This window comes from Molothrus ater, chromosome 2 (genome assembly GCF_012460135.2).
Source record: "Molothrus ater isolate BHLD 08-10-18 breed brown headed cowbird chromosome 2, BPBGC_Mater_1.1, whole genome shotgun sequence".
Taxonomy (NCBI): Eukaryota; Metazoa; Chordata; class Aves; order Passeriformes; family Icteridae; genus Molothrus; species Molothrus ater.
This window is the reverse complement of record NC_050479.2, coordinates 89,148,658-89,158,169: the sequence shown is the minus strand read 5'-3', so window position 1 is coordinate 89,158,169 and position 9,512 is coordinate 89,148,658. Positions and strand designations below refer to the sequence as shown.

The 9,512-nt window shown below is 45.7% G+C and overlaps 1 protein-coding gene across 1 annotated transcript; it reads right to left on the bottom strand.

Annotated features, from left to right (window-relative positions):
* Positions 1-2,189: 2,189 nt before the first annotated feature.
* LPAR5 (lysophosphatidic acid receptor 5) lies at positions 2,190-3,558 on the bottom strand. Its single transcript, XM_036387848.1, has one exon. It carries the CDS (start codon positions 3,440-3,442, stop codon positions 2,321-2,323), a length of 1,122 nt encoding a protein of 373 aa, XP_036243741.1. The 5' UTR covers positions 3,443-3,558; the 3' UTR covers positions 2,190-2,320.
* Positions 3,559-9,512: the final 5,954 nt, after the last annotated feature.

Here is a 9,512-nt window from a genome sequence, read left to right as displayed (position 1 = left end):
CCTGGCCTGACCCAAGACCTGCCCTGTCATGATGGACTTGTCAGGCAATCTCTGGACTGTGGCTCACCTTGGTTCCTGCCTCCAGACCCGATCCTGATGCTGACTTGACTTCTTACTTTGACCTGGGACCTGCCTCATGACCACAAGCTTGTGTGATCTGGATTCTCAGCTGAACCCAGCTATCTGCTTACACCTGACTTTGTCCCCTCGCGCAGATGCTTTCCCTTGCTGGCTAAGCCTCTTCCTCTGCCTGCCATGTTACATGCCTGGATCTCAGCTCTTATATTCCTTTAGGGTGCTGCCAGCCCTCACCGCCCCCAGTAACCTGCTGTGAGCAAGCAGTCTTGGTAGAGACCTCCAGAGGTCCCTTCCCACTCAAAACTTTCTGTGAACTTATAACAGCACTCTTACCAAGTTAAAAGAAAAGAAAAAGTAACTTCTCTGGGCAGGGAAGAAGATATAACTGTGAAGGCATTGTGTTGATGCTTAGGTGCATGGTGCATTAGACTAGGGAAAGGAGAAAGGACCAGAGGGACAGGGACAAGGAAAAGGGTCTAGAAAGGATGAAGGTGGTAGAAGGTTTGAAAATGGACAGCAGTGCATCTGCTGTAATATCACTCCATTATCCCATAAATCCCAGGACAAAAGGGTAGCAGAACAGATGCACACAGCTCTGTTTCCTCTGCAGCTACATTGTGTCACTGTCACATTCATGGCAGTCCTGAGTCTTTAAAATAGGAATATCTACTGCCCTACAAGCCCTCTTCCACCTCTCTCCCTGCATCTCTTGGGCACCATTAAATGTTCTTCATCTGCAAATGGATTTCAAAGCTTCTCTGCTGGTGATGCATGGGCTGAGCAAGGGGACAGGGCTGGCTCACACAGGGTGAATGTCTCACAGGCAGGCAGTGACACAAGGGTGTTTCTGTGGAGAGGCTCATCATCTCCTACAGTCTTCTTGAAGAACTGCTTCTGCAGTCATCTCTCATAAAAGAGAGAGTCTTCAAGGGAGACTGCAAAAATGGATTTAAAACATGGTATCTCCTAACACCAACCCATGATGTATTACAATACATTTATTCCCACAGCAGTCATGAGGTAGGAACTTGAAACCAGATTTATTGCTTATTGAGAAGTCTAAAAACTATAAACCCAAGCACTCTGGACTACATTTCTTGTCACTTTCCCTGACCTTTCCTTTAACATTAAGAAAAGCAAAACCAAACTGCTGTAATGGATCCACTCCAGAATAGCCTGAGACCTGCTGGAAGCCACAGAGAGGCTGTTTTGCAGTGCAATTGGAAAGGCAACCCTTGGCCATCAGCAGGAGTGAAAAACTGGGGCTTCTGGCACTGCCTGTGTACAGCTGGACCTCGCTTCTGGGGAGATTTATAGGGCTTTCACATACAGTGCAGCCTGAAAAAGCATGTACAAACAGTGCAAGCAAATACATCTCACTGCAGCCTCATTCTGTGACATCATTCCTTTTCAACAGTGAAAATCACTCAGCCCCAAAATCAACCATCCTATATAGGGGCCAACAACAAAAGAGTGCAAAGCATGAGCTTCTGACATGATGACAATATTGGTATCCTCTCTTTTTTTCTGGGGCCATTGGGAAAGTAGTTTTTTAAAGTATGCTAGTGTTTCCCAAGCCATTTTGCTTTAAGTAAATGTATAGCCATTGTGCCACATGTGTGTGTGTACAGCTGCAGATTTGACATACCTCCTGAAGATTGTTTTGCTAAGGTCTGTGATTTTCTGTATAATTAGGAACCTATTTTCTACAAGATTACTGAAAACTCAGCTATTCTCCTTGACCTCAACAAAGCTTGCTAAACGCTTCAGTTCTTTTGGAAAATTAAGATACTCATCTAGGTGTCCTGTGCTGGACCTATGACTCAGATTGAAACATCTGGTCAAAGGTTTTTCTCAGCCACTGCTAGTAAATTCACTTTGTCAGCAGAGAGTACTGTATCTGTGTTCTGTTGCTCCCCAGAACTGCCTTGGGCTACAGTCCAGCCAGGAGCCACTCAGTCAGGATGGACTTGCTATAGGAATTCATGCTGGCCAGACCCAGACACACTAAGTTTGTTTCAAATCCTTGTTCCCCACTGTGTTTCTTGTACCAAAAGAGTCAGGTATGACCATGTCAGGAAGGCACCTCTGTTTATTCAAAACAACCTTTCATCCTTCAGCTTTGCATCATCACGTTCACCCACAGACACTCTGCTGTGCTCCCTCAAGCAGTTTGCTGTATCCCACAGGCTTGCTGTCATTGTTGCATGTGTAACTCTGCAATGGTATGGCTTTCCTGGGCTTAAATTTCTGAGTCCTCAATAGGGCCATTCAGGAACACTGCAGTAGGAAGTGACGGTGAGGATTCATGGGGACGGATAAAGTTTTCAGATGGGAACAGTTTTACTTTAGACACAGCGTGGTCTCGGGGTGACTTACTCTCCACAATCTGATGCTTAAGCGTTCCCATCTCTGAGTCCCAGGCTTGTCCCCGCCGCAATTTCTTGAAGGTGTTGCGGAAACCCTCGGTGCTGAAGTAGTAGATCAGGGGGTCCAGCATGCAGTTCATGCTGGCAAACATCATCGTTATAATTAATGCTTGGCGCACCGAGGCCTGGGTTTGTGCCTCAACCTTCATCACCCGGGCCTTTATCATCCCATAAACCGCCAGGGTGGTGTTGTAGGGCACGAAGCAGATGATGAAGATGACCAGATTGACCAAGAGGAGACGCACGGTCTTCCGCTGTCGCAGGGTCTTCGTCTGGCTGGGCTGGCAGAGCTCCTGAAAGATGCGAATTGAGCAGTACAGCACAGAGCTGAGAGGCAGGAGAAACCCCAAGATTTCAGCCAGGATTACCAGGGGGAAGAGGTTATTCTGCCACATGTTGTCGCTAAAGCTTTCAAAGCACAGATAAATGGTCTGGTTTTTTACTTTACAGTGGTTTTGCTTGTGGACCATGGCTGTGGGGATGGAGCCCATGAAGATCACAACCCAGACGATGAAGCAGAGGAGCTTGGCCACCTTGGGGCGACGCAGATGCCGCCAGCGAAGCGGGTGAACGATGGCAACGTAGCGATCCAGGTTGACGCACATGAGGAAGAGGCAGCTGCCGTACATGTTGATCTGGAAGACTGAGCCAGAGACCTGGCACAGGAAGCTACCAAAGGGCCAGTGGTGGTTGGTATAGTAGTAGAGTCGCATGGGCAGAGAAAGTGTGAAGCTGAGGTCACTTATGGCCAGGTTCAACATGTAGATCATCACTACAGACTTCAGGCGCAGGTATCGGACAAATATCCACAGGGCTACCACATTGAGTATCAAACCTGTGATGAATATCAGGGTGTAGCCAGGCATGAGGAGGTGGTGGTTGAAGGTGTAATCCTTGCATGTCTGAGATGTATTGGATGTATTGGACGCTGACATGCCCAGCACGAGTCAGGCAATGCTCTTGCTGAGATGGCTAAGCCTGGTGATGGGCTAAGGAGGCACAAAGAAGAGCACTGAGGGAAGTCGTTCCCCTCTGAGGAGCCACAGGCAGGTCATTCCTGTCATCTGCTGCTGGGAGGTAGATGGACAATCTTGGCTGGCACTGCTTTGGATTGCTGGTTTGTGGGCATCTGGCACAGATGGTAATGTGGAGTCTGCTTCTGCCCCCAGATCAGCAATTCTTTCCAGTGTTATGAGGTGACAAGGTGATGGAGGATCATTGCAAGCTGTCAATACAATTCCTGGTCAGAGTGAAAGACCAAAACAAAAGAGTTTAAATTAGAAGAGGAAATCTCTTGAAATGTTAAAATCCCACCATGGTGGCTTCTGCAGCAAAAACTCACAAAGAAACCAAAAGACGAGGGAAAATGGACACTAGAAAAGTGAGTAATTACATGGCAGAAGAAGACAGAGCACAGATAAAGTGGTTGTTGTACAGAATCATTTATCACTCAGCCCCAGAGAATGCACTTTCCTTTGATCTGCTGAGAGCACATGAATACAAGAAAGGGACACCACAAGCACACAGGGAAAGTAGTTGAGGCAGCTCCAGAGAAAGAGAAAGAAGAAGAGAGCAGTGTTTTGAAGGAAAAATGCCGACTGGAAGGAACTTAAATAAAAATGGGACAGTACTGTTTTATATCAGAGAAAAAGGACTTTGTACATCCACTTCAGATAAAAAAAAATTACAGTTAGACCTGACTCCACCCAAGCTCCTTTTCTTACGTAAAACAACACACACAGACCTCAGTTCCAGTGACTTTGAGTTCTTTATGGTTCTTACATTCATACAGTTCCTTTGGTGTCCTTACTTGCATGGGACCAGTGCTGCTTATTTGGATTGTATGTCCTCATTCTGCTGCTTGAATGTCCCAGAAACGCAGAGCAGCACGGCCATGGAGGGGAGCACAATAAAAGAGGAAGTGCCATGGGATTCATGTGGAGAAATTAATGGGATTCATGTGGACAAACATGACTTCAAAGCAGTGTGAGGCTAGTGACCACTCTAGGTACTAACTAGCAGCATTGTCCAAACACTGATCAGCTGGAGTGAGCCCAGTGGAAGGCCACCAAAGTGGTCTGGGGGGCTGGAGCACTTGTGCCAGGAGGAGTTGCTGAGGGAACTGGTCTTGTTCAGCTGGACAAGAGAAGGCTCCAGGTGATATAAGAGCAGCACTGGGGTTTGCATGGCAAGGTTTTGGCAGCTATAGGTGTGGTTCTGTGAGAGTGTGCCAGGAATTTCCTCTGTGCCTGATATAGCTAGTGCCAGGAGGGACCTGCCACTGGCCAAGGCTGAGCCCATCAGCAATGGTGGTAGCACCTCTGGGATAATTAAAGGGAAAAAGTTATTGTAAGATAGCAATTGCAGGCAGGGAAGGGAAGTGAGAATATGTGATAGAAACAGCCCTGCTGCAGACACCAAGCTCAGTGAAGAAGGAGGGGATGAGGTGCTCCAGGCACTGGAGCAAAGATTCCCCTGTTGCCCCTGGAGAAGACCATGGTGAGCCCATGTTGGAGCACTCTGTTCCAGAAGGACTGCACTCTGTGGAAGGGACTCCCACTGGAGCAGGGATTGATGGGACACAGTTCCCCACAGTTGTTTGCAGGGGTCAAACAGCGACTCCCTCATAAGAGTCCATGTAGATTGTGATTTACTTTAGAAGGAAAGTAGAATTTTCTGTCTAGAGAATATCTTTACATGGGGTTGTTATTACACAGCAACTTGACGGGCATGTCAAGCATGTCAGACCTTCTGGATGGCATTGTGTGGCAAAGCACAGATCCAGAGAGAATCTGCTGCAGACAGAAGCGTGTGCTGACCTCACAGAGAGGAAGAGAATCATTCTAGTAACAACAGGTTAGACAATGGAAGTGGAAACCTAATACAAGAGCGTAGACAGCTACCAACTTCCCATCCTTTTGTGTTGTTGTGCAGGTCCATCACCAAAACAGGTTTCTTAGAGAAGCTTCTACTGGTTTATCAAACTATATCTGAGTGGATTCTACCCTTCCTGGTGGATGAATACTTTGCATGAATTCTTGTGCAAGCTTGGAGTATAAGATAAGATGACAAGGCAAGAGTGCAAGAATGTTGTTGGTTTCAAGAGAAATGTTTCATGCTTCAAGAATCTCAAGGAGGAGCATCGTCAGTGGTCAAAGGAGGTGATTGTCCTGCTCTGCTTTGCAGTGGTGCAGCCTCACCTTGAGTCCTGTGTGCAGTTTTGGGCACTATAAAAAAGACACTGAGCTGATAGAGAATGTGCAAAGGAGGGCCATGAGGCTGGTGAAGGACCTTGAGGGGAAACTGTATGAGGAGTGGCTGAGGTCACTTGGTCTGTTCTGCTTGGAGAAGAGGAGACTGAGGAGAGACCTTGTTGTGGTCTATAACTACCTTGAGAGGGGAAGAGCAGGGGCAGGCACTGATCTCTTCTCTGTGGTGACCACTGACAGGACCTCAGGAAATGGCCTGAAGTTGTATCAGGGGAGGTTTAGGCTGGACATTAGAAAAGGTTCTTCACCCAGAGGGTGGCTGGGCACTGGAACAGGCTCTCCAGGGCAGTGGTCACAGCACCAAGCCTGACAGAATTCAAGAAGTGTTTGGACAATGCTCTCAGGCACATGGTGTGATTCTTGGGATGTCCTGTGCAGAGCCAGGAGTTGGACTTGATGATCCTTGATGATCCTGATGGGTCCCTTCCAACTCAGCATATTCTCTGAGTCTATAATTCTAGGAGAATATGTCAGCTTTTGCTAGAGCCAAAACACTGAAATGAATTGCAGACTGAACAGACTGGTCAGACCTTTATCTTGATGGAAACAAAGTTACTGAGATTGTGACTTAGTGAGTGACCATGACCTGCTGTAACACATGTACTCAGACCAGCCAGATGTCAGGTGAAAACGACTTATCTCTACAGACAATATGTTTTTTCAAGCTTTCCTGAGGTATTCAATGAGAAGATCTAGAGATTATAATATGTAAGCACAGTCCCTGCTGTGTCAGGCTTTCTACCTCTAATATTCCGTCTCAAATTGTGGATGGTGAAGGGATTATGTTAAGAACAGTACAGTCATGTAGTTACACTGCCTCAAGTTGTCTTCCTGCTTCCTGCACAAATTGTAGCCCAGGAATTTCTTGAGCCATAGGTGACCTAGTTGTCAGTAGTCCTCAGGGAACTTCTATTTCATTGGGGTTTTTTCAGTCCTTTTCTGAGGTGATGTAAAATTTACCATGTACATTATCCAGTGCCAGGAGTGCCAAGGAGTTCCACAGCTTACTTGTGCCTCAGGTGAAGAATCACTTCCATGTACCCATCTCTGATTCATCATCTGCTAGATTCAATTCTTAGCTTTAGTGCTGGAACAGACAGGGCAAAATCCATCCCTATCTACCTTCACTTCATGGCTGATAATACTATAATACTATAAACATCTACCATATTTCCACTCAGCAACTTTTTTTTTGTTGTTGTTTTTAGGCTAAAGGGTGCTTGTCTTCACAGTTTTTCCTTGCAGAGAAGCTGTTCTATACTTTTGAACATCCTTGTTGCCCTTCTCAGCACTTTTCCACTTCTGCTGCAGCCTCTGTGATCCCTGTGCTGGGGTGCTGAAAACACACAGTGCTGATAATGTGGATGCACTGAGCTGCGTAGGTGTAGATCTCATTTGCAAGTGGTAATGGCCAGTTCAGTTTGCTTTTTCCCATCACTTCACTAGATAAAATTTCAGCTGTTAGTGTAAGTCCAGTCACTCACACTTCTCTTAAGCTCTGCAGTTCTTCGCAGCCAAACCTCATCTTTTTAAACTTGAATAATTTTATGTCTCCAACAGATTTGTTATTTTATTATTCATCCCTCATGAATAAGTCAAACACCCCAGCACAGGTGTCTTACAACTCCACTGAGAAAAACAACCATCTACCTTCATTCTCTGTCTCTTCTTTTAGGCATTTTTTATCCAGGTAGGAACATTTTCTTTAATTTTTTTTAAGTGCCATTGGTGAGACTGCCTTTGAAAGCCTTCTGGAAATCCACATGGGCCACTGTTCACATGCTTATTGAGCCCTTTAAGGAAGAACTGTGGGAACAGCAGCTCTTTATAAAAGCCATCATGACTTTTCCCCAGTAATTAGATGTGACTGCATGCCAATCGATTTTTTCTTTATTATAGCTTCTACTAATTTGTTCAGTAAAACCATCAAGCTCCCTGGTCTGAAACCCCCCAAAAGCCTTTTCTTAAATTGAGTCTGCCTTTAAGAGCTGTTTTAAGCAAAGGTTTCTATGGCACAATTAGTCAGGTCTTCCACCCTTCAGTTATTCTCAGACCTCTGGGGTAGGAGGCATGTGGTTTTAGACCCTGTTGAGTTCATCTCGCTGCTCCATGGTTGATCCTGCTACTGTTTGGACCAGAGACAGTCCTTTTATGAACTTCCCATAAAGAAAGTTTCTGCTGTGGAAATCTCCCAGGCTTTCATGACATGAATACCAATGAAAGAAACCTCTTCATTTTTTTGCCCACCATCAGGTTTTCTTTCTTCTCTGAGTTGTCTTTCCTTACATACTCTAGCCTTTCAGCCTTCAAGATGCTGAACAGCACAGTTCTGAACTGGCAGCAAAGATTGCTGAGAGCAGAAAATAGATTGGGGTTTTGAGGGGATTTTTTTTCGTGGGTAGATGGAAACATAGAAGAAAGAGTCTGCTATTGTGTCGGTATGGAAGCTAAGCTGGTAGTCTCAGACTTGCCAAAACAGATACACATGAGAAACAAGATGCATGCAGACACAGTCATTGCGAAGATAAAGTTGGTGGTGTGGAGAGTTTCTCCAGTGAGCTTTGGAGGTCCTGCTTTGACTGTCCCTCTCTAAAAAGGAAAGCTATGGGTAGGTAAAGCAGGCTGGCAGCAGGGAGACCAATTATCCATTCTGGTTAATGTCAGAGAGTCAAAAGGCACATTCCTTGTGGCTGCCTCTAAAAGAAGCCCAAGTACTCATTGCTCTGCACAAAAGCTGCCAAGAGATCTCAAGCCACCAGCTGTGTAAGGAGGCAGTAGTACCACAGCTGAATAATCCCCCTCCTCACAACAAGATGCTCTCTATAAATCCTGAAGAAACTTTCTCTTTGGTCGCTGACCTTATGTGTCCCAGGAGGTGGAGGAAGCATTTTTCTTCCTCTTCAATCTGAGCCCCTGAATGCCATCAACTTCCAAGACTGTGACTTCCAAAATCCACAGGATTTTGATTTTTTTTTTCAGTGGGTGAGAAGCCCTAAATGTACTTTAGGTCCAGAACAGGCAGGCATGCCCTGAGATGGGATGTGTGCCTGGCATCTTGCTGCCTGGTCCTGGGAATCCTCTCTCTCCTGTCTCACTGTCTTACTAGGAGTCACTGCCTCCAAGCACCACAAAAATTATGAAGAATCTGAGTATGGGGCTGAGAAAAAAAGATGAGGTGGAGAAAGAGAGCTGGAAAAATACTGATGAGGATGCTGCAGGGTCAGTGTTTCTGTTAGTGGCTTGTCACTAAAACCATGGGGAGTTTTGGGGCTCCTGTGAGAATGCAGAGAGCCAATGTGGCCTTGGGGTGCAGAACTCAAACTGTATGAGCTCGCTTACTTATTCTGAAATCAAAGAGGAAACAACAAAAATGTGTCAAACCTCAGAAGACATACCTGATTTTACTCTAGAAATTGGAGATATATTTTTTAAATAAATCAGGGTGCTTTTTACCTGCTGTAGGTGATATTTAAGCCCCACTTTTCATCTTTTTTTTTTCTACTCAAGAAATTAGATTTTTGTGATGATTAGGACCTTAAAGACATTCAAGTCTTAGGATAGCTTGTTTTTAAAGAGAGATACATGATACAAAAGCTGAGACCTCTGTATTTAACTCATGAGGTTTGATCACACAGCTATTGCCTCCTCCTTAGAGATGCTACCCCTCCTTATCTCCGAGGGTCCCGTGGAAGAGGGCTCCCATGTGGGGCACCTTGGCAAGTAAGCTCTGCAGGCT

Bases quoted from the DNA above. Each gene is read 5' to 3' on its own strand.
- LPAR5 (XM_036387848.1), bottom strand. From the start codon at position 3,442: ATGTCAGCGTCCAATACATCCAATACATCTCAGACATGCAAGGATTAC.